This window comes from Mauremys mutica, chromosome 26, assembly GCF_020497125.1.
Source record: "Mauremys mutica isolate MM-2020 ecotype Southern chromosome 26, ASM2049712v1, whole genome shotgun sequence".
Classification (NCBI taxonomy): Eukaryota; Metazoa; Chordata; order Testudines; family Geoemydidae; genus Mauremys; species Mauremys mutica.
The window spans coordinates 15831649-15855743 of NC_059097.1; the positions used below are offsets into that span (position 1 = coordinate 15831649).

Sequence of the window (24095 nt, forward strand, 5' to 3'; positions counted from 1 at the left end):
ATCAATGTGATTAATTTATCCTAGTCTTAGTTTTATTTTTACACGCCGGTTCTCGTCGTCGGATCTCGGCAATACTCGGCGTGTCCTGGTTTTTAAATTTGAAAAAAATGGTACCCTTAGACCAGATGTCCCGATTTTATAGGGACCGTCCGGATGTTTCAGTCTTTTTCTTATATAGGCTCCTATGACCCCCGCACCCGCTGTGCTGAATTTCCACATTTGGGGGCTGGTCACCCCACGGCCAGGGCCTCTGCGGGACAAGGGCCTTTGAAATCTGGAGTGGGGTCAGCGGAGGCAAGACCCCCCCTCCCATTGGCCCTCCCTTAACTCCCCCACGGCAGCCTCTCCCCCCCCCACACCCCCAGTTTCTGCAAGCAGCCCCCCCATCCCATTGCATCCCGGCCTGATCCTGCAGCCTGGGGGGGGGAGTTTCCCGGCCAGCCCAGAGCTGGGTTCCCCGCGTGTCCCCACCCCCCTGCGTGGGGCCCGGGGGGCAGGGCCAGGCCCGGGGAGGGGCCGCCCCTTCCTGCCCGGCCCCCGCCCCTCTGTGCCGGCAGCGGGGCCATGGCCGGGCCCGGGGGCGCGGCGCGGGGGCTGCTCCGGCCCTGCAGCCTGCGGGGCAGCGCGGTGGGTCCGGGGGGGGGGGGACGCGCGTGGGGCGGGGACACGCGTGGGGCGGACGCGCGGGGAGGGGCCCGGAGCGCGGCTCGGCTGCGGAGCTCGGAGCCCAGGCGGGGCCCGGGAGCGGGGGGAGCCGGGGGTCAGAGCGGGGCTGGGGGGGAGATCGTGGGGCGGCTGGGGAGGGTTTGGGGGTATCAGTGGGGGGGGGAAGAGCGGGGGATTTGGGGGGTGTCGGGGGCCAGAGCAGGAAGATTGGGGGTGTCAGTGGGGGGGGGAGTTCAGGGGTGTACGTGGGGGATCAGAGCTGGGGTTTAGGGGTGTCAGTGGGGGGCAGAGCTGGGAGTTCGGGGGTGTCCGTGGGGGGGGGAAGCGGGGGGAGTTAGGGGTGTCAGTGGGGGGCAGAGCTGGGAGTTGGGGGTGTCCGTGGGGGGGAAGCGGGGGGCGTTGGGGGGGTATCAGTGGGGGATCAGAACTGGGGTTCGGGGGATATTCAGTTGGGGGGGGCTCCATGTTCACATTTGGGGTCTGTGCGGGGGGGTGGGGCAGTGTCTGAAGCTGGTGGCTTCGGGTGTGGATGGAGTCGGCCGATACCCAAAGCTGGGGGGGGCTGGGGGGGCTGCACCCGTCACTTCCCCGGGGGGGGGTCTGTGTTTTCTCGGGAATCCCTGCCCCCCCTTTGGCCATCACCTCCCCCCTCGCCCTGGCTGGGGCTGACCTAGACCTGGGGGAAAGTCTCCGTGGGTCCCAGGGGCTCTGCGGGGTGGGGGGGGCCCTGAAATCTGGCAGCTGGGGGGGGTTTGCAGCGGTTTGTAACCCCTCCTCCTCCGCTTCTCCCAGGCCCCCCCAGCAGCGCGTCCGGCCCCCCCGCGGGCCCGGGGAGAAGCCGCCGACGCCGAGGAGCAGCGGGGAAGCCAGGAGCTGCTGGTGGGTGCCCAGAGCCCCCCACCCCCCAGGTTTGCCCGGGGGCCCAGAGCCCCGAGTGCCGGTGAATGCAGGGCCCGGCCTGCGGCCTCCGCCGGGGACCCCCCCACCGGGAGCCCAGGGAGGGGCAGGGCCAGACACGGGGGAGGGGGCTGCCAGGCTGGAGAGGGTCCGACACGGGGGGGCGATGCCCTTAGGGGGCAGGGGGCTGCCGGGCAGGGGAGGGTCCGACAGGGGGGAGGGGCGATGCCCTTAGGGGGCTGCCGGGCTGGAGAGGGTCAGACACGGGGGGGGGCGATGCCCTGGGGGGGCAGGGGGCTACCGGGCGGGAGAGGGTCCGACACGGGGGGGGACGATGCCCTTAGGGGGCAGGGGGCTGCCGGGCGGGAGAGGGTCCGACACGGGGGGGGTGATGCCCTTAGGGGGCAGGGGGCTGCCGGGCAGGAGAGGGTCCGACACGGGGGGGGGCGATGCCCTTAGGGGGCAGGGGGCTGCTGGGCGGGAGAGGGTCCGACACGGGGGGGGCGAACCCCTGGGGGGGCAGGGGGCTGCCGGGCGGGGGAGGGTCCGACACGGGGGGGGGTGATGCCCTTAGGGGGCAGGGGGCTGCCGGGCAGGAGAGCGTCCGACACGGGGGGGTGATGCCCTTAGGGGGCAGGGGGCTGCCAGGCTGGAGAGGGTCAGACACGGGGGGGGTGATGCCCTTAGGGGGCAGGGGGCTGCCGGGCAGGAGAGGGTCAGACACAGGGGGGTGATGCCCTTAGGGGGCAGGGGGCTGCCGGGCGGGAGAGGGTCAGACACGGCGGGGGGGGTGATGCCCTTAGGGGACAGGGGGCTGCCGGACGGGGGAGGGTCCGACACGGGGGGGGTGATGCCCTTAGGGGGCAGGGGGCTGCCGGGCAGGAGAGGGTCCGACACGGGGGGGGGGTGATGCCCTTAGGGGGCAGGAGGCTGCCGGGCAGGGGAGGGTCCGACACGGGGGGGGGGGTTAACCCCTTAGGGGGCAGGAGGCTTCCCCCCAGGGGAGGGTCCGACACCGGGGGGGCGATGCCCTTAGGGGGCAGGGGGCTGCCGGGCAGGAGAGGGTCCGACACAGGGGGGGCAATGCCCTTAGGGGGCAGGGGGCTGCCAGGCTGGAGAGGGTCTGACACGGGGGGGGCGATGCCCTTAGGGGGCAGGGGGCTGCCAGGCTGGAGAGGGTCCGACACGGGGGGGGGTGATGCCCTTAGGGGGCAGGGGGCTGCTGGACAGGAGAGGGTCCGACACGGGGGGGGTGATGCCCGTAGGGGTCAGGGGGCTGCCAGGCAGGGGAGGGTCCGACACGGGGGGGGGGCGATGCCCTTAGGGGGCAGGGGGCTGCCGGGTGGGGGAGGGTCCGACACGGGGGGGGTGATGCCCTTAGGGGGCAGGGGGCTGCTGGGCGGGAGAGGGTCCCCCAGCACAGAGGGTCCCGCAGCGGTGAATAAATCCGGCCCCCGCCGGGGGGGGTGCTGACGGGTCTCCCTGGCCCCCCCCGCCCTGTGGCTGCAGGCGCAGGCGGCAGCCGAGAGGCGGCAGCTCGTCTGGGAGTGGCAGGAGCTGCGAGGGTTTCTGGAGGAGCAGGAGCAGCGGCTGCTGGCCCGGCTGGAGGAGCTGGAGGGAGCCGTTGTCCAGCGACGGGACGCGGGCGGCTGCAGCCTGTCCCGGGAGATTTCCCTGCTCGGCGACAGGGGAGGAGACGAGGGGCAGCGGCCGCCGAGCCCCCCCCTGCAGGTCAGGCTGTCGTTGCAATGATCACACGCAGCGTTTCTCTAGGCGCGTCTCAGCCCTAGACCCCAAAGCGCTTTACAGAGTGGGGTCAGGGGCATTATCCCTCTGGGGCAAATGGGGAAACTGAGGCAGAATCCCCTCCCCCACGCTGAGGCCCCCGCTCACACCCGGTTAATGGGTTACTGGGGCCAGGGGGCTTGTGGGGCTCTCAGCCCTGGGGGGAATTTGACTCCCAAGGCAGAGGAACATTTTCTGCCCGTAAAGTGCCCGGGGAGAAACTTCCCCCCCCGCCGTGGCCACCTCCCAGCAGGGATTTCTGGGGCTGCTGAGCTCCACTGTCCCTGCTGGTGGGGCCGGGGGCGGCCCCTGCTGTCTGCACCAGAACCCGAGTGTGTGAAATGCCCCTAACTCCCAGGGGCTCCCCTGGCGATTCCCCTGCAGAGCAGGCGGCTCCCCCGGCCGGGGACCCCTCCTCTGACGGCCTCGTCTTTCTCTCCCTCTCCAGGGTGCCGGGAGCTGCGGGGCCAGGTGAGTGCCAGGCTCCGTCTGGCTCCCCTCGTGGTGCGTTAGGGCTGAATTCGGCGCTGGCCCCTGCCCCTGCCGTGCGACCCACCGGCGCCGAGCCTGGGACTCTGCCTCGGCAAGGGGATGAGCCCGTCGCTCTTGGACAGCTGAGACGGGCCCGCCAGGGCTGTCAGACGTGGGCCAGGGGCCGGGCCGGGCCTGGCTGAGGTAGTCCCATGGCCACGGCCCGTGTTCAGGGTCTGCAGAATCTCAGCTTCCCGTTTATTTTTTTTAAAGTAAGTTTCCAGCCCTCCTGGTTGCAAAGAAACCCTCCCCGACGGGCACGGGGACAGCGGTGCCTTCCTGAGTCTGCAGACAGCCTGAAACAGCGGCTCAGGGGGCGGGAAGGCCCTCGGCCTCCGTCGATCTCATTGGCGTGTCCGCGTAGACGCTGACGTCCTTCGTTCCCGGGAGGGGGGCGGGGGTGCTTGATCCCCGAGTCTCCCCTTGTCCCACTGAAATACGTGGGTGTCCTGTGAAGGGAGGTGAGTGCAGAGTCTTACATTGATGCCCTGGCCTCCTCAATGGACCAGAAAGTGGAGTCCGCCCCCCCCCTCCCGTATGAGCCGGGCACCCCCGGGGCGCTGCTCCCGCGGAAGGGCTCAGGGCTTTTGGGGTTCGTCCCCCGCTGGAGCCCTGGGCTCTGTCGTAGCAGCCGGGACCTGTCCACTCTTTGGTCTGCGTCTCCTCCCTTTCCACGTAATCCCGGTGCCGCGGCCCCTTGTTGCTGGAATATCCCGGTGTGGGAGGTGGCTGCGAACATAGGAGCGGCCACACTGGGTCAGACCAAAGGTCCATCCAGCCCAGCGTCCTGTCTGCCGACAGCGGCCAGTGCCAGGTGCCCCGGAGGGAATGAACAGAGCAGGGAATCATCAAGTGATCCATCCCCCATCGCCCATTCCCAGCTTCTGGTAAACAGAGGCTAGAGACACCATCCCTGCCCAGCCTGGCTAATAGCCATCGATGGACCTGCCCCCCATGAATTTATCTCGGTCTCTTTTTGAACCCTGTTACAGTCTTCACCACATCCTCTGGCGAGGAGTTCCACAGGTTGTGTGAGGAAATAATTCCTTTTTTAACTTGCTGCCTAGTCATTTCATTGGGTGACCCCTAGCTCTTGTGTGATGAGAAGGCGTAACGTTCTCCGCACCAGTCATGCTTTCACAGACCTCTGTGAGATCCCCTCTTCGTTCTCTTTCTCAAGCTGAAAAGTCCCAGCCTTACATCTCTCTCCTCATACGGAACCTGTCCCAGACCCCTCGTCATTTTTGTTGCCTTTTTCCAATTCCAATGTATTTTTTCCGAGATCGGGCGACCACGTCTGCACCCAGTCAGAACCCACAGAACCGGAGCGTCCCGGAGACAGCTCCCGAGCCCGTCTCTGTTCCTTGCCCCCATGTTCCCCGGTGTCCCGTCTCTCTGGGCCCATGGCGAGCACAGGGCTGAAGGCAGGTGACTCGCCGTAACCGAGACAATCTCAGGCTGCAAAGCTCAGATCCAGGGTTCCTGGAGTTTGGGGGTTGCTGGCCTCAGGGTCTGGGGCTCAGGCCTATTTCTCACCCCTCCTTTCCCCAGCAGGGAGGATGGGACGTTTCGGAAGCCAGAGCCGGCGTTTGCGGAGAGACTCAGCGATTTCTCTCTGCAAAGTGCCGTGCTGCAGGAGGTGCTGCTGGGATTCAGAGGTGAGTTGGAGTCTGGGGGAGGCGTCTCCTCTGGTTAGAGCGACCCTGACCCTGGGGAGGAGTCGGGGACTCTAGTGATGTCACTGATCCTGGGCTCCATCTCACAGCCCAGCTCAGCGAGTCGCCCTTCCCCATGGAGCAGCCCTGTGGGGCTGGCTCTGTCTGCAGCGGCTGCGTTATCGGCCTCTGATCTCTGTCACCATCGCGTCGTTAACAGCAGTTCCATTAATAAGCAATGGGGGTTTCTCCATGAATGTGAGGGCCTGAATTCTCACCTCTCCCATCTTCTCCTTCCCCTAGAGACGCTGCGACGGGAGCTGGGGAGCGACACAGGTACGTGTCTGTCTCTGACGGGCCGAGGGGAGATTTCAGACCCATAACCATGTTAGCGACAGGGGATCGCAGCTTCCAGCCCCGATGTGCAGCTGGAAATGGTGGGAACAATGTGAAGCCGGGTGACCCCCGTGACTGACTCACTCCTGCTGTGAAGCTTGATGGGGATTCAGAGTGAATCCAGATCCCAGGGGTGAGAAATGCTTCATTATTTGGTAACCCTTCTTGGGGGTTACCCTGTGTTCCCCCGTCCCGGCACGGAGTCCTTCCCCACCCTCTTTTCCTAAAGGGTTTTGATTTATTCTCTTTGGGTTAAGAGAGGTTCAGATTCACCACCATAGTTTCTTTCTGTGTCTCACCAGCCTGGGGAAATCCCTCCTTCCTTCTGCCAGTGGGGTCATCTCCGTTCTCACAGACAGCCCTTCCTTCAGCAGGAGCTGCATCCTCTCTTAAAGAGACACAGTTAATTTCCACAAACATATAAGAATGGCCAGACTGGGTCAGACCAATAGTCCATGTAGCCCAGGATCCTGTCTGCTGACTGTGGCCAGTGCCAGGTGCCCCAGAGGGAATGAACAGAACAGGGAATCATCAGGTGACCCATCCCCTGTCACCTATTCCCAGCTTCTGGCAAACAGAGGCTAGAGACACCATCCCTGCCCAGCCTGGCTAGTAGCCATTGATGGACCTGTCCTCCATGAACTTCTCTAGATCTTTTTTGAACCCTGTTATAGTTTTGGCCTTCACAACATCCTCTGCCAAGGAGTTCCACAGGTTAACAGTGCGTTGTAGGAAGAAATACATCCTTGTGTTGGTTTTAAACCTGCTGCCTGTTCATTTCACTGGGTGACCCCTAGTTCTTGTGTTGTGAGGAGTAACTAACACATCCTTATCTACTTTCTCCACCCCCGTCATGAGTTTATAGACCTCTGTCATATCCCCCCTTAGTTGTCTCTTGTCCAAGCTGAAAAGTCCCAGTCTTGTTAATCTCTCCTCATAGGGAAGTCGTTCCAGACCCCGAATAATTTTTGTTGCCCTTCTCTGAACCTTTTCCAATTCCAATAGATCTTTTCTGAGATGGGGCGACCACATCTGCCCGCAGTATTCAAGGTGTGGGGGTACCATGGATTTATATAGCGGCAACATGATATTTTCTGTCTCATTATCCATCCCTTTCTTGATTCCCAACATCCTGTTCACGTTTTTGGCTGCCGCTGCACGTTGAGTGGATGTTTTCAGAGAACTATCCACAGTGACTCCGAGATCCCTTTCTTGAGTGGCAACAGCCAATTTAGACCCTGTCGTATATCTACAGTTGGGATGATGTTTTCCAGTGTGCGTCACTTTGCGTTTATCAACATTGAATTTCATCTGCCGTTTTGTTGCCCAGTCACCCAGTTTTGTGAGACCCTTTGTAGCTCTTCGCCGTCTGCCTGGGACTTAACTATCTTGAGCAGTTTTGTATCATCTGCAGATTTTGCCACCTCACTGTTTACGTCTTTTTCCAGATCAGTTATGACTATGTGGAATAGGACTGGTCCCAGAACAGACCCCTGGGGGACACCACTATTTACCTCTCTCCATTCTGAAAACTGATCATTTATTCCTACCCTTTGTTTCCTACCTTTTAACCAGCTACCGATCCATGAGAGGACCTTCCCTCGTATCCCATGACAGCTTCCTTTGCTTAAGAGCCTTTGGCGAGGGACCTTGTCAAAGCTTTCTGAAAATCTAAGTACACTATATCCACTGGATCCCCCTTGTCCACATGCTTGTTGACCCCCTCAAAGAATTCTAGTAGATTGGTGAGGCGTGATTTCCCTTTACAAAACCACATTGTCTCTTCCCCAACAAATTATGTTCATCTCTCTGTCTGACAATTCTGTGCTTTGCTATAATTTCAACCAAGTTTGCCCGGTAAGCCTGAAGTCAGGCTTACTGGGCTGTAATTGCTGGGATCACCTCTGGGGCCCTTTTTAAAAATTGGCGTTCTCCATTTGGTACAGCAGCTGATTTAAATGATAGGTGACAGACGACAGTGAGTAGTTCTGCAGTTTCACAGTTGAGTTCCTTCAGAACTCTTGGGTGAATCCCATCTGGTCCTGGTGACTTGTTACTGTTTAATGTACAAGTTTGTTCCAAAACCTCCTCTAATGACATCTCAATCTGAGAGAGTTCCTCAGATTTGTCACCTAAAAAGAAGGCTCAGGTGTGGGAATCTCCCTCGCATCCTCAGCCGTGAAGACCGACGCAAAGAATTCATTTAGTTTTTCCGCAATGGCCTTATCGTCCTTGAGTGTCCCTTTAGCACCTCCATTGTCCAGTGGCCCCACTGGTTGTAAGCAGGCTTCCCGCTTCGGATGCACTTACAAATCTTTTTGCTATTACTTTTTGAGTCTTTGGCTAACAGTTCCTCAAATTCTTTTTTGGCCTTCCTCATTGTATTTTTACAGTTCATTTGCCAGTGTTCATGCTCCTTTCTATTTTCCTCACTGGGATTTAACTTCCACTTTTTAAAGGATGCGTTTTTGCCTCGCCCTGCTTCTTTTATATTGTTGTTTAGCCACGGGGGCACTTTTTTTGGTCCTCTTACTATGTTTTTTTTAATCTGGGGCATACATTTAAATTGAGCTGGCAGGGATTTCACTTTTGGCGCCGTACCTTTTAATTTCTGTTTAACTAACTTCCTCGTGTTTGTGTGGTTCCCCTGTCCGAAATTAAAGGCTACCGTGTTGGGCCGTTGTGGTGTCTTCCCTGCCACAGGGACGTGAAATTTAATTATATTATGGTCACTATTACCAAACGGTCCAGCTATATTCACCTCTTGGACCAGATTCACTTAGGATCACCTCTCCCCTTGTGGGTTCCAGGACCAGCTGCTCCAAGAAGCCGGCATTTAAGGTGTCAAGAAACTTTATCTCTGCATCCCGTCCTGAGGTGACATGGACCCAGTCCATATGGGGATAGTTGAAATCCCTCATTATTGAGTTTTTTATTTTATTAGTCTGTCTAATCTCTGAGCATTTCACAGTCACTATCACCATCCTGGTCAGGTGGTCGGTAATATATCCCCACTGCTATATTATTATTCGAGCATGGAATTACTATCCAAGTACCAATGTGGACACAAGAACAAATGGATATAAACTGGACACTAGGAAGTTTAGACTTGAAATCAGACGAAGGTTTCTAACGATTAGAGGAGTGAAGTTCTGGAACAGCCTCCCAAGGGGAGTCGTGGGGGCAAAAGACATATCTGGCTTCAAGACTAAGCTTGATAAGTTTATGGAAGGGATGGTATGATGGGATAGACTCATTTTGGCAATTAATTGATCTTTGATTATTAGCAGGTAAATATGCCCAGTGGTCTGTGATGGGATGCTAGATGGGATGGGATCTGAGTTACGGCAGAGAATTCTTTCCTGGGTGCTGGCAGGGGAGTCTTGCTCACATGCTCAGGGTTTAGCCGATCACCATATTTGGGGTCAGGAAGGAATTTTCCTCCAGGGCAGATTGGCAGAGGCCCTGGAGGTTTTTCGCCTTCCTCTGCAGCATGGGGGTCACTGGCTGGAGGATTCTCTGCAGCTTGAGGTCTTCAAACCACAATTTGAGGACTTCAGTAACTCAGACATAGGTCAGGGGTTTGTTATAGAAGTGGGTGGGTGAGATTCTGTGGCCTGGATTGTGCGGGAGGTCAGACTAGATGGTCATAATGGTCCCTTCTTACCTTAAAGTCTATGAGTTTCTATGGTACCGTTTGGTTCATTTCAAGGTCCCTTCCAGTTCTAGGAAATTGGTATATCTCCAATTATTATTATTATTATAGTTCTTCCATTCTCAGCTGACGCGCACACTCTCTCTCTTTTTCTGCCACTTGCAGTCTGTACAGCTCCAGGTTTGCAATTGCTTCGCTGCCTTTGCTCATCTTTAAGCTTCCCTTCCCCAAAATAAGCAGACAGAAAATAACAACCGGTAGCCTCCTCTCAGCCACCGCCCTTAAAATCTCTGCCCCAGTGTCTGAAGTGCAAACCTCCCTCCGAACAACAAGCGGGGCATTTCCTCCTGATGGGATCCCCGGTGCAGAACCTGGAACTGGGGTACCACAGTGACCCTTTGTCTCTCCAGCCTGGGCTGTCTCTCTGCTTTGCTAGTGACAAGCAGCAAACCCCTCCAGGTGCTGCGATCACTCAGCTCTATTGCATGAACGCTCCCAGAATCACACAGAGAAAGACACCAGCCAGTTCCCCGCAGCCTTGCACCGTAGAGCTGTACCGTCTTGCCCGGGTCAGAAGCCTGACCCACGTACGTTTGTTACCCAATCTCCCCTTCCTCAGCGTGGAGAGGGCAGGCCGCAGCCTTTGTAAACCGAGCTGAGATTGCCCAAGGACTTCAAGCAAAATGCACCGTTTTAGGGAAAGTGTAAAACGGATTTATTAACTACAGAAAGATCGGTTATAAGTGGAAGTCAGAAAAGGCCAGAGCTAGTTACCAAAGAAAATAAAAGATAGGGGCACAATCGAAATCTTAAACCTTACTCCACTAGGCAATATTTCAATCTAGCAATTTTTTCCACCCCCCCTGGATGTTACGGTTCTTAATACACAGACTTCTCCCTGAAGCCTGGGACCAGTCCACTCAGATAAAGTCTTTGTCCTCTCGGCGTTCTTGTTGCTTCCGGCGTAGGTCGGGGAGGAGAAAATTCAAGGCACGATGCCACTGTCTCTCATTTTATACCCTCAGTCCATGTGCCTGGAAAATACCAGCCCAGGCATGTCCTGGTGGGCTTTGCTGAGTCCCAGGGCTGAGCAACCGAGTCAGAGAGTGGAGCGGTCCCCGTTGCGTGGTGCTTGTTGACTTGTAAACCCCTGGCTGACCGCTCTCCTGCTGATTAATGGTCACCGAACACCCGCCTGGGTGGAGAGCCCTCCCCTTTGTAGCAGAGATGCTCAAACTTGCGGCGTATTTCGGTAACCAAAGCTCGTCACTTCCTACCCACGAACAAATACACCTATTGGGACAGCACAGCGGGTTTGGGCAGATCCGGGAGCTTTCGGATGGTCACTTACGGAGCCTGCTTTGTATGAAATATCACAGCCCTCTATGAACTGTGAGTCTGGGGTGGACAGGATGCCACTTTGAGATACAGAGTGTTTAGTCCTGGTGGGAGGGGATGGGTCTACGCTGAGCATTTTCCCACCATGAGAGTCGATGTCTATGCCGAGAAAAAGCCAGGGAGAATGTGAAATGACAAAGGCTGATCCGAATTCCCCCCCCCAGTAACCCTTCTCCCCCCGACAGGCTGCAGAATAACATCCTCGGGTCCCTCCAGATTCTCCCAGCCTGCCCCGGGAAGGGAAATGGATGCAGCAGACCTGGCTCAGGTAGGGATGCTGAGGACGGGCGGGGAGGTTCCCGCAGGAGCCAGAGAAGACACGGGAAGTGGGAGTTTGATCTAAGGGTGCAGGCCGTGCACGGGGTGGAGAAAGGGAGTGGGACGAGGTGTGATGGACCTGCTAGGACTTGGTAAACCTGGGGCCGAGATTCTAGGAATAGACCCATGGGGGGTGGGGGTGGAAATTCCCCTGTTTGTGGAACGGGAGACAAACCTGTGAAAACTTCCCAGGCTCCCCGTGTTGGAGCGTGAACCCACTAACCAGAGGTTGCTCTGACCTATGAAGGAGGCACCCACCACTGAGGCTTAGGGAAGATGCCCCCATCCCCTGACCTCCAGCTGCTGGCAGCGGGGAGGGTGTTGGGATTCCTACAAGGGAAGGGCTTTTTCTCCAGTTCAGCCGCTGACTAGCCGGTGCGTGATGAAAGGGAAGACCCTTTCCCTGCTACCTGCTGGGAAGGGCGAGGGGCTCTGTCTATCTCCCCTCACCCTAATGCCTCCTGGATGCGCTGAGCAAGGGGTGGGTGGGTCTTTGCTGACTGTGTAGCCATGTGATTGGCCCTGGTTCCCCAGGAATAGTTGGACTGTGAGTGGGGCAGCAGGTATTGAGTGTAGGACTCTCGCTCTTTCAGGGGCTGGTGACCTTCGAGGAGGTGGCTGTGTATTTCACCCGGGAGGAGTGGGCTCTGCTGGACCCCGCTCAGAGAGCCCTCTACAGAGACGTCATGCAGGAGAACTACGAGAACGTGACCTCGCTGGGTAAGGATTCCCGTCCCCTCGGTTCTTGGAAGGGGAAATGCGGAGTTAAGGTTCACCACATCCTGCGACGTAACCTTAACTCTGCCCTGTGTCAGCAACACCCCAACACGCCAGCGACACACACACCAGCCCTCTGCGCTCCCGGCTACACAACGCTCTGGGAACAGAGCCGTCCTTCAGAAAGTCTAACGTCTTCCCTTTGCTCAGGCGAAACTGGGGTTTAGGTCCGGCGTAGCGAAGAGACGCTTCCCACACCTGGCCGGCCCTCGGATGGAGCCAGCGCCACACGAACCGTCACGGACTTGCAAAATATCACCACCTCTTCGCCCCTGAGGGTTAAGAACGGCCACGCTGGGTCAGACCAAAGGTTCGTCAAGTCCAGTATCACTGGTCAATGCCAGGTGCCCCAGAGAGAACGAACAGAACAGGTCACAGTCCGGTGATCCATCCCCTGCCGCCCATTCCCAGCCTCTGGCGAGTGATTCCTTCGGAGCCGTTGCCTTCGATTACCCTTCTCTAAACCCTGGAGATGGCTACCCATGAGTGCCGACAACGCTCGTGGCAAGGACGCACCCTTGTGCGCATTGATTGTCCACGAATCCCTCCACCCTCTCATATGGACCGCCGCCTCGCCGCGGTGGGGAGGCTTGCGGGGGCGTAAAGACCCTCAGAACGACGTCGTTCCGAGCTTTCCAACTCCTGGTAGGGTTCTCCCTTGGCAAGGAGGTCTGAGGCGAGGCTCCTGACTCACCTAGGCCCCAACGGTGGGTCGGGCACATATAGACGATCTTCGAGTGCTCTGCAGCTGTGAAGACGGATGGGGGCTGCAGCAGGAAGGAGGCCCCTGGTGGTCTGGGATCTCCTCGCCACTGGGTCAAGGTTTTCCTCCCGTCAAGTCTCGTGCGGTTACCGCCACCGCGCCGGTTTCCTCACGTTAAAACGATTTCCCACGCAGGCCTCACACCCGCACGGAGCTGTGTGGTGATGTGTGAGTGGTGGAGAAGACAGGAGCCGTGAGCTCTGGGAGTCTTTCGTCTCAAATCCGCACGCCGGCGGCAGCCGCGTGACGGCCGTCTTGCGCCTGGATGAGACAGAAGTGCATTTCGGCAGCAGCGGCTGTGACAGAGCAGGCCTCTTTTAGGATCTCTTCTGCTCGCCCGAAAAGGTGCCCCAAACATCGGCGGTCTCACACTCTTCCAACTGGAGGGCCGCGTCCCGTGGGATCACTCAACGCCGTGGCCGAAACAAGAGATACAAGACAATGAATTTCATCACCTGGAATGTCCGCACCCTTAGGGACTCTCAGCTCATAGGTCTTGTTTTCTGGACCTTTCATCATTTTCGTTGCTCTTCTCTGGACTTTCTCCTGTTTGTCCACATCCTTCCTGACATGTGGCGCTCAGAACTGGACACAACACTCCAGTTGAGGCCTAATCAGCGCGGAGTAGAGCGGAATAATTGCTTCTTGTGTGTTGCTTACAAACAGTCCTGCTGATACATCCCAGAAGGATGTTCGCTTCTTTTGCGATAGCGTTACACTGTTGACTCATATTTAGCTTGTGATCCACTCTGACCCCCAGATCCCTTTCTTCAGTGCTCCTTCTTAGGCAGTCATTTCCCAGTTTGTATGTGTGCAGCTGATTGTTCCTTCCTAAGTGGAGCACTTTGCATTTGTCCTGATTGAATTTCATCCTATTTACTTCAGACCATTTCTCCAGTTTGTCCAGATCATTTTGAATTTTAATCCTATCCTCCAAAGCACTTGCAACCCCTCCCAGCTTGGTATCGTCCGCAAACTTTATAAGTGTCCTCTCTATGCCATTAGCTAAATCATTGATGAAGATATTGAACAGAACTGGACCCAGAACTGATCCCTGCAGGACCCCACTCATTACGCCCTTCCAGCATGACACTGAACCACTGATAACTACTCTCTGAAAATGGTTTTCCAACGCGTTTTGCACCCACCTTCTAGTAGCTCCATCGAGGTTGCATTTCCCTAGTTTGTTTATGAGAAGAGCATGTGAGACAGTATCTAAAGCTTTAGTAAAATCAAGATATACCACATCTACCACTTTTCCCCCCATCCACAAGTCTTGTTACCCTGTCGAAGAAAGATATCAGGTTGGTCTGACACAATTTGTTTTCAGCAAATCCATGCAGACTGTTACTTATCACCTTATTATCTTCTAGATGTTTGCAAATTGATTGCTTAATTATTTGCTCCATTATCTTTCCGGGTACAGAAGTTAAGCTGACCGGTCTGTAATTCCTCGGGTTGGCCTTATTTCTCTTTTCATAGATTGTCACCATATTTGCTCTTTTCCAGTCTTCTGGAATCTCTGTATTGAGATGCTGATGGGCCACTCAAGGGGGATCAGGCCATTGCGGTGAATCTGAATGAATTCTTTGCATCGATCTTCAGGGCTGAGGATGCGAGGGAGATTCCCCAACCTGAGCCATTTCTTTTTAGGTGACAAATCTGAGGAACTGTCTCAGATTGAGATGTCATTAGAGGAGGTTTTGGAACAAACATACATTAAACAGTAACAAGTCACCAGGATCAGATGGGATTCACCCGAGTTCTGAAGGAACTCAAATGTGAAAATGCAGAACTACTCACTGTGGTCTGTAACCTGTCATTTAAATCAGCTTCTGTACCAGATGACTAGAGGCTAGCTAATGTGATGCCCATTTTTATAAAAAGCTCCAGAAGCGATCCTGGCAATCACAAGCCGGGAAGCCTGATTTCCATACCAAGCAAACTGGTTGAAACGCTAGTAAAGAACAGAATTATCAAACACAGAGACGAACATGATTTATTGGGAAAGAGTCAACATGGCTTTTGTAAAGGGAAATCACGCCTCACCAATCTACTAGAAATCTTTGAGGGGGTCAAACAAACATGTGGACAAGGGGGACCCAGTGGATATAGTGTACTTAGATTTTCAGAAAGCCTTTGACAAGATCCCTCACCAAAGGCTCTTAAGCAAAGTAAGCTGTCATGGGATAAGAGGGAAGGTCCGCTCATGGATCGGTAACTGGTTAAAAGGTAGGAAACAAAGGGTAGGAATAAATGATCAGTTTTCAGACTGGTAAATAGTGGGGTCCCCCATGGGTCTGTACTGGGACCAGTCCTATTCAACCTATTTATAAACCATCTGGAAAAAGGGGTAAACAGTGAGGTGGCAAAGTTTGCAGATGATACAAAACTACTCAAGATAGTTAAGTCCCAGGCAGACCGTGTAGAGCTACAAAGAGACCACACAAAACTGGGCAACAAAATGGCAGATGAAATTCTTTGTTGGTAAATGCAAAGTAACGCACACTGGGAAACCTAATCCCAATTTTACATATACAATGACGGGGTCTAAATTAGCGGTTACCGCTCAAGAAACAGATCTTGGAGTCATTGTGGATAGTTCTCTGAAAACATCCACTCAATGTGCAGCGGCAGCCGAAAAAACCTTGAAGTAGAACGTCCTACACATTTGAACATCTGGGGAGCTACCCTCAGCGTATTGCTGCGTCAAAATAGGCTGGGGTTAATACAATAAGAAAAAAATTGTGAGAAATGGCCTTGAACCCACCTGATTTCCTTTCCCCGTGCAGAGTTTCCACTTTTCACACCTGATGTGATCTCCCATCTGGAACAAGACAAAGAGCCGTGGGTCCCAGATCTCCATGATTCAGAGGAAAGCAAGATCCTGAGCGGGACCTGCCCAAGGGAGGAATCATCCAGCCAATTCGAAACCTGTCCGTGGCTGAAGGAAACAGCTGGGATTCCCGACAGAGACCTTGGGAGTTCTCCGAGTTCAGGATTGTCCTCAGCAGGTTTGTATCCTCAGGGCAGATGTTGCTCGTGACTTCCTACGGTAGTTTGTTGGTTGATTAGAGTCTATATTGGCCGATAATGGACAGAATTTTGCATATCATTATTATTTTCTTTGAAATTCACCGATTTTTTTACAGTGGCTGTCAAAAACAATCGACGAATAATGATACTACCGAGAAAGACAAAAACATATGCAACATAGTCGGGCCCCGGGCTCCCTTCCGGACTGCCGGGCCCCGGTAATTTGTACCGGCTTCCCCCCGCCTCCTCGTCGGCCCTGTTCCCACCCATCGTGAGGGATACCTGGCAGTAGCTCCCCCCTTCACCTCCCTTCCCCCTGAGTGTTTGGACGGGATTTAGAGGCAGAATTGATCCCGTTACCTCTGTAGGGCAGAATTTGGGGAAATTCAGTCCCTGATTTATGTCCATCTCTCCAGCACTTATTTCATTGACCACGATAGTGATAGTGACCATAAAATGCTCAGGGAGATTAGAGAGGCTATACAAATAAAAACCGCAATAATAATGGGGGATTTCAAGTATCCCCATATTGACTGGGTCCATGTCACCTCAGGACGGGGATGCAGAGATGAAGTTTCTGGACACCATAAATGACTGTTTCTTGGAACAGCTAGTCCTGGAACTCACCAGAGGAGAGGCAATCCTTGATTTAGTCCTCAGTGGAGCCAAGGATCTGGTCCAAGAGGTGAATGTAGCTGGATCGCTTGGTAATAGCGCCCATAATATAATTAAATTTAACATCTCTGTGGAAGGGGGAAAACACCAAAGAACCCCACCACAGTAACATTTAATTTCAGAAAGGGGACCGACACCCAAACGAGGACATTAGTTAAACAGAAATTAAAAGGAACAATCTCAAAAGTGAAATCCCTGCAAGTTGCATGGAAGCTTTTAAAAAAAAAACACCACACAATAGAGGCTCAAATTAAATATAGATCCCAAATTAAAAAACATAGTAAGAGGCCCAAAATGTGCCACCGTGGCTCAACCCTAAGTAAAAGAAGTGGTTAGTGGTAAAAAGGCATCCTTTAAAAATTGGAAGTTAAATCCTACTGAGGAAAAGAGAAAGGAACAGAAACAGTAGAAAGCCATGTGCAATCAGGCAGGTCAAAAAAGAATTTGAAGAGGAACTTGCCAAAGCCTTAAAAAGTAACCAGAACAAAATTTTTCAGTAGCACGAAGCCTGCTAAACAACCAGTGGGGCCACTGGATGATTGAGATGCTAAAGAAGCACTCAAAGACGATCAGGCCATTGCGGAGAAACTAAATGAATTCTTTGCATCGGTCTTCACGGCTGAGGATGTGAGGGAGATTCCCAAACCTGAGCCATTCTTTTTAGGTGACAAATCTGAGGAACTGTCCCAGATTGAGGTGTCATTAGAAGTCATTTTGGAACAAACTGACAAATTAACCAGTAATAAATCACCAGGACCAGGTGGGATTCACCCATGAGTCCTGAAGGAACTTAAATGTGAAATTACAGAACTACTAACTGTAGTTTTAAGCTATCATTTAAATCAGCTTCTGTACCAGATGGCTGGAGGACAGCTAATGCGACGTCAATATTTATAAAAGGCTCCAGAAGCAATCTTGGCATTTACAAGTCAGTAAACCTAACTTCAGTACCAGGCAAATTGTTTCAAAGTCTACTAAAGAACAGAATTGTCAGACAGAGAGATGAACACAATTTGTTGGTGAAGAGTTAACATGGCTTTTGTAAAGGAAAATCATGCCTCATCAATCTACTAGATTTACTTGACAGGGTCAACAAGTATGTGGACCAAGGGGATCCAGTGGATATAATGTGCTTAGATTTTCAGAAAGCCTTTGACAAGGTCCCTCACCAAAGGCTCTTAAGCAAAGTAAGCTGTCACGGGATAAGAGGAAAGAGCCCCTCATGGATCGGCAACTGGTTAAAAGATAGGAAACAAACTGGAGGAATAAATGTTCCGTTTTGAGAATGGAGAGAGGTAAATAGTGGTGCCCCCCAGAGGTCTGCATTGTACTTGCACGGTTCAACAGATTCACAAATGATCTGGAAAAGCGAGTTGCCAAGATTTACAGATGATACAAATTTACTCCAGACAGTTAAGTCCTAAACACACTGGAAAGAGTTAGGCCTTGTCTACACTGGAAAGTTTTGTCACCAAAATTACAGTTCTTAATACATAGACTTCTCCCTGAAGCCTGGCCCACTCTCCTCCCATGAAGCCTTTATCTTCTCAGTGTTCTTGTTGCTTCCAGTGTTGGTGGAAGGCCAAGGAATGATGCCACTGTCCCTTATTTTATACCCTCAGTCCAGGTGCCTGGAAAACATGAGCCCAGATATGGCTGAGTGGTCTTTGCTGAGTTAAAGGGTTGAGCAATCCCCCTGGTGTGGTCTTGTGCAGCTGAATCATAGATTATTAGGGTTGGAAGGGATCTCAGGAGGTATCTAGTCCAACCCCCTGCTCAAAGCAGGACCAATCCACAGATTTTTTTTTTTTTTTAAACTCTAGTTCCCCAGATGGCTCCCTCAAGGATTGAACTCACAACCCTGGGTTTAGCAGGCCAATGCTCAAACCACTGAGCTATCGCTCCCACCCCGTTGGGCACGTCCCACTGTGTGGTTCTTGGGCAGCCCTCACTGACTTGTAAATCCCTTGACAACTTTCCTGTTGGGAGTCGTTTGCCGTTTTTTTTTTAACATACAAACATACAGCAACATTTCATAACTTGATACACACTGGCAACGTCCGTCCTTTGACAGAGCAGTGGCTTTCAGCAGATCATGACCTTTTCTGTGATTTCTTACAAGGCATATTTTGTACAAACCAGATCAGAATGACATGCCAGTGGTGACTATGGGGGTTCCCGGGTGCTGATTGGAGGTAAAACGTGTCACATTGCGATATAAAGTTATATGTAGAACAAGATCTCTGGATTAACATTTTTTTTTTAAATCTAAAATTTGGGATCTCTGAAGAAAACTCAGAGCCAGAATGGTTATTGCATCAGACACTCTAAGGCCTGGGCTAAACTAGCGAGGGGGGGTTCGAACTAAGATACGCAACTTCAGCTACGCTATTCGCATAGCTGAAGTCGAAGTATCTTAGTTCGACTTACCTGGCTGTCCTCACGGCGGCGAGTCAACCGCCGCGGCTCCCCCGTCGACGCCGCTTACTCCTGCTGAGGTGGAGTACGGGCGTCGGTTCGCGGCTCGATTTATCACGTCCAGACAAGACGCGATAAATCGATCCCCGATACATCGAACACTACCCGCCGATCCGGCGGGTAGTATAGACATACCCTTAGAAAAGGATTGAAAGAAGGAAAACGTGTTTTACGTGCCTCCCACGTCACTCTAAAATATTCTAGACGCAGAGGGATCTGGTCTAGAATTTGATGAACAAACCCCAAGTTAAAATGTATTAAACTACGAAGGTACATGACTAGACAGCTCAGATGATTAGCAATGGTATAAAGCAGTGATTCTCAAACCCCTTTCACACAGCAAGCCTCTGAGTGTGACCTCCGCTTATAAATTAAAAGCACTTTTTAATATGGTTAACACCATTATAAATGCTGGAGGCAAAGCGGGGTTTGGGGTGGAGCCTGACAGCTCGCGACCTCCCACATCATAACCTCACGACCCCCGTCGGGGTCCCGACCCCCAGTTTGAGAACCCCTGGCGTAAAGGCACTTTGCCCTTAGGTCATCAACTTGTAGGCTTGGCAGAATTTGATTTTTATTAGGGCTGTCAGGCGATTGAAAAAATTAATCGCAATTAATCACGCTGTTAAACAGTAATGGGATACCATCTCTAAATATTTGTGGATGTTGCCTACATTTTCAGATATATTGATTTCAATTGCGACACAGAATACAGAGTCGACAGTGCTCGCTTCATATTTATTCTTGATTACAAATATTTGCACAAAAGAAATGGTATTTTTCAAGTCACCTCATACAAGGACTGTAGTGCAATCTCTTTATCGAGAAAGTTGAACTTACTAATGTGGAATTATGTACAAAAAATAACTGCCGTAAAACTTTAGCGCCCACAAGTCCACTCAGTCTTACTTCAGCCAATCGCTCAGACAAACAAACTTGGTTACATTTTCAGGAGATTATGCTGCCCGCTTCTTGTTCACGTCACCTGAAAGTGAGAACGGACGTTCGCATGACACTGTTGTAGCCGGCGTTGCAAGGTATTTACATGCCAGATGTGCTAAAGATTCACATGTCCCTTCGTGCTTCAACCACCATTCCAGGGGACACGTGTCCATGCTGATGATGGGTTCTGCTCAATAACAATCCAAAGCAGTGCGGACCGATGCATGTTCATTTTCATCATCTGAGTCAGATGCCACCAGCAGACGGTTGATTTTCTTTTTTAGTGGTTCGGGTTCTGTACTTTCCACATCTGAGTGTTGCTCTTGGAAGACTTCTGAAAGCATGCTCCACACCTCGTCCCTCTCAGATTTCGGACGGCACTTCAGATTCTTAAACCTTGGGCCGAGTGCTGTAGCTATTGTTAAAAATCTCACATTGGGACCTTCTTTGCGTTTTTGTCAACTCTGCTGTGAAAGTGTTCTTAAAATGAACATGTGCTGGGTCATCATCTGAGACTGCTATAACATGAAATAACCACATTCTGCCATATAAAAGACATATAGTTCTCCCCCAAGGAGTTCAGTCACAAATTTAATTAACCCATTATTTTTTAACGAGCATCATCAGCATGGAAGCATGTCCTCTGGAATGGTGGCTGAAGTATGAAGGGGCATACGAATGTTTAGCATATCTGGCACATAAATACTTTGCAGCGCCGGCTACAAAAGTGCCACGCGAACGCCTGTTCTCACGTTCAGGTGACATTGTAAATGAGAAGCAGGCAGCATTATCTCCTGCAAATGTAAACAAACTTGTTAGTTTTAGCGATTGGCTGAACAAGAAGTCGGACTGAGTGGACTTGGAGGCTCTAAAGTTTTACGTTGCTTTTGTTTTGGAGCGCAGTGATGTAACGAACAAACAAAAATCTACGTTTGTAAGTTCCACTTTCATGATAAAGAGGTGGCGCCACAGTCCTTGTATGAGGTGAATTGAAAAATACCGTTTCTTTAATAATTTTTACAGTGCAGATATTTATAATAAAAATAATATAAAGTGAGCACTGTACACGTTGTAGTCTGTGTTGTCATAGAAATCAATATGTTTGAAAATGTAGTAAAAACATCCAAAAATATTTAATAAATTTCAGTTGATAGTCTAACGTTTAACAGTGTGGTTAATTGCAAGTAATATTTTTGAGTTAATCGTGTGAGTTAACTGCAATTGAAAGCCCTCATTATTATTTTTATTTTTTCATAATTTCAAATTATTTAAGATTTTTTTGGGGTCAATTTTTATGAGCGCCAGGGGACATGGGTGACCTAAACTAGCTCCATCGATATAAAATTACCTGGGCTGCATCTCCACTCGGATTTTCAGAATTGTACAAAATTAAAGGTTTTAGACTTTTTTTTTTCAATTTTTTATCGATTTACATTTTCAGTTGCAGGAAATTACGCGAGGAAGTCAGACAACAATTCTGTAATGGCAGGAGATGTTGAGACCCAAAACGTTACAGCTTTATAACCAATAAAACAAACTGTCACCATCACACATCAAAATTATATAAAGTCAGTCTCCTTAAACAAAACTCTGCGTTCTCCAACAGCATTTTTCTTATTTTTCCTAGCTGAAAGTTTGATTGTTGATGGAAATATTTTTGCTTGGTTTGTGAGTTTGCAGTGAAATTGATATTTATTGATAAAAATCTAATCCGTCCAAGCCCAAATCCACTGAAGTATGTGCTTAATTGAAAGCACATTAAAGATTTAGTTGGGGATTGGTTCTGCTTTGAGCAGGGGGCTGGACTAGATACCTCCTGAGGTCCCTTCCAACCCTGATATTCTACATAGAATCAGACTCGTGAGTGGTCTCATTGAAACTCTAGGGATCAGGGATTGCCAGAACATGAGGAACTTCTGGTCTCTTCCACCGCAGCTAATTTGCATCATGATATGGTCTCCCCCTTTTCTGCCAACAGGTGATGGGATGCCGAGTGAGAAGGAGGAGCACCAACCTCAGCAGGAAGATGCTGAGCAAGACGAACCACCCGGGGCATTATTGCAAATATCTGAGGAGGAGGATTCCAGGAGTCGTGAGCAGAGAGAAGGTCGTCAGAGTCAACATAGGCCAGAGAAAAAGCAGGGAAACCAGCCAGGGAAGAAATTGAATAAATCCATTAATAGTTGGGGACCTCACAGATACGTCAAGGAAACCGCAGCCCACCCGAAAATCCAGGCAGGAGAGAGAAACAACACATGCCCCGAGTGTGGGAAAAATTTCAGTAGGCACTCAGTTCTTCTTAAACATCAGAGCACCCACACAGGGGAAAGACCCTATGAATGCCGCGAGTGTGGGAAAACCTTCACTCAGAGATCGTCCCTTATTAAACATCGGCGAATACACACAGGAGAGAGACCCTATGGGTGCTGTGAGTGTGGGAAAAGCTTCACTCAGAGATCAACCCTTATTAAACATCGGAGGATACACACGGGAGAGAGACCCTATGCGTGCTGTGAGTGCGGGAAAAGCTTCACTCAGAGATCATCCCTCATTACACATCAGAGGATCCACACGGGGGCGCAATCCTACGCATGCTCTGAATGCGGAGAAAGCTTCACCCGACGCTCAAACCTGATTGTGCATCAGCGAATCCACACCGGAGAGAGACCCTACCAATGCTGCGAGTGTGCGAAAAACTTCACCAACAGCTCCTCGCTTATGAAACATCAGCGGATCCACACGGGAGCCAGACCTTACGAATGCCGCGAGTGCGGGAAAACCTTCACTCGCAGCTCGCACCTCATTGCACATCAGAGAATCCACACAGGAGAGAGACCCTATGAATGCGGCGAGTGCGGGAAAAGCTTCACGGATAGTTCAGACCTTATTAAGCATCAGAGGATCCACACGGGAGAGAGACCCTACGAATGCGCCGAGTGCGGGAAAAGCTTCATGGACAGCTCAGACCTTACTAAGCATCAGCGAATCCACACGGGAGAAAGACCCTATGAATGCAGCGAGTGCGGGAAAACCTTCACTCACAGCTCAGCCCTTCTGACGCATCAGAGAATCCACACCGGCGAGAGACCCCACGAGTGCTGCGAGTGCGGGAAACGCTTCACTCAGAGCTCGGACCTAATTAAACATCAGAGAATCCACACCGGCGAGCGACCCTACAGATGCGGCGAGTGCGGGAAAAGCTTCACTTGGCGCTCGAGTCTAATCACGCATCAGAGATTCCACACAGACGAGAGACCCTATGGCTGCCGTGAGTGCGGGAAAAGATTCTTTGTCAGCTCAGCGCTCCGGGAACATCAGAGAATCCACATTGGAGCCAGACCGTATCAGTGCGGTGAGTGCGGGAAAAACTTCACTCGCAGCTCGAACCTCATTAGACATCAGAGGCTCCACCCGACCTAGAGACACTCTCGATGCTCTGAGTGTGGGAAAAGCTTCTAGCAGAACTCAGCGCTTACTTCTCACCGGAGAATTTGCAAGGGAAACAAATGCCATAAAACCCTTATTTAAGGCTGACTGTTTTTAGGTTTTTTTTCCCCTAATTCCCTCTTAAAGACTTTTGAACTACCGTATATACTCATTCAGAAGCCGAATCTTTTTGGGAAAAAAGTGACGCATCAAAGAGCGGGGGTCGGCTTATCGATGGGTCTACACACCAAAATTTGAGGATTTTAAACTCTATGGAATCATTGAATTGAATATCGAATACATTGTCGTTTTGTTTACCTGGAGCGTCTGCAGGCATGGAGCCCCTCGGCTCCCCATGGCCGCGGACTTCCCGCAGCTCCCATTGGCTGGGAACGGTGAACCGCGGCCACAGGGAGCTGAGGGACTCCCTGCCTGCAGACGCTGCAAGTAAACAAAACGTCCCGACCCGCCAGCGGCTTACCCTGACGGCCGGGAGCCAAAGTTTTCAAACCCCTGGAATATAGGGTCGGCTTATGAAAGGGTCAGACAGTTTTTGCTGTTTTTACCCAACCATCTTGGGGGGTCGGCTTATAAACCAACGGGCTGATGAATGAGTATATACGTATTTGCATCACGTGGTCTCTCGGGTCCCCTGGGCGAGTTGCCTGATTTTCCCTTTTGTAGCTGAGGTTCTTTG

The 24095-nt window shown here is 52.1% G+C and overlaps 1 protein-coding gene across 1 annotated transcript; it reads left to right on the forward strand.

The window, feature by feature from the left end:
* Nucleotides 1–11983: 11983 nt before the first annotated feature.
* On the forward strand, nt 11984–23716 carry LOC123356646 (zinc finger protein 883-like). Its single transcript, XM_045000023.1, has 3 exons — nt 11984–12021; nt 15634–15855; nt 21951–23716. The coding sequence occupies exons 1-3, from the start codon at nt 11988–11990 to the stop codon at nt 23390–23392; spliced, it is 1698 nt and encodes a 565-aa protein (XP_044855958.1). The 5' UTR covers nt 11984–11987; the 3' UTR covers nt 23393–23716.
* The last annotated feature ends 379 nt before the right edge of the window (nt 23717–24095 follow it).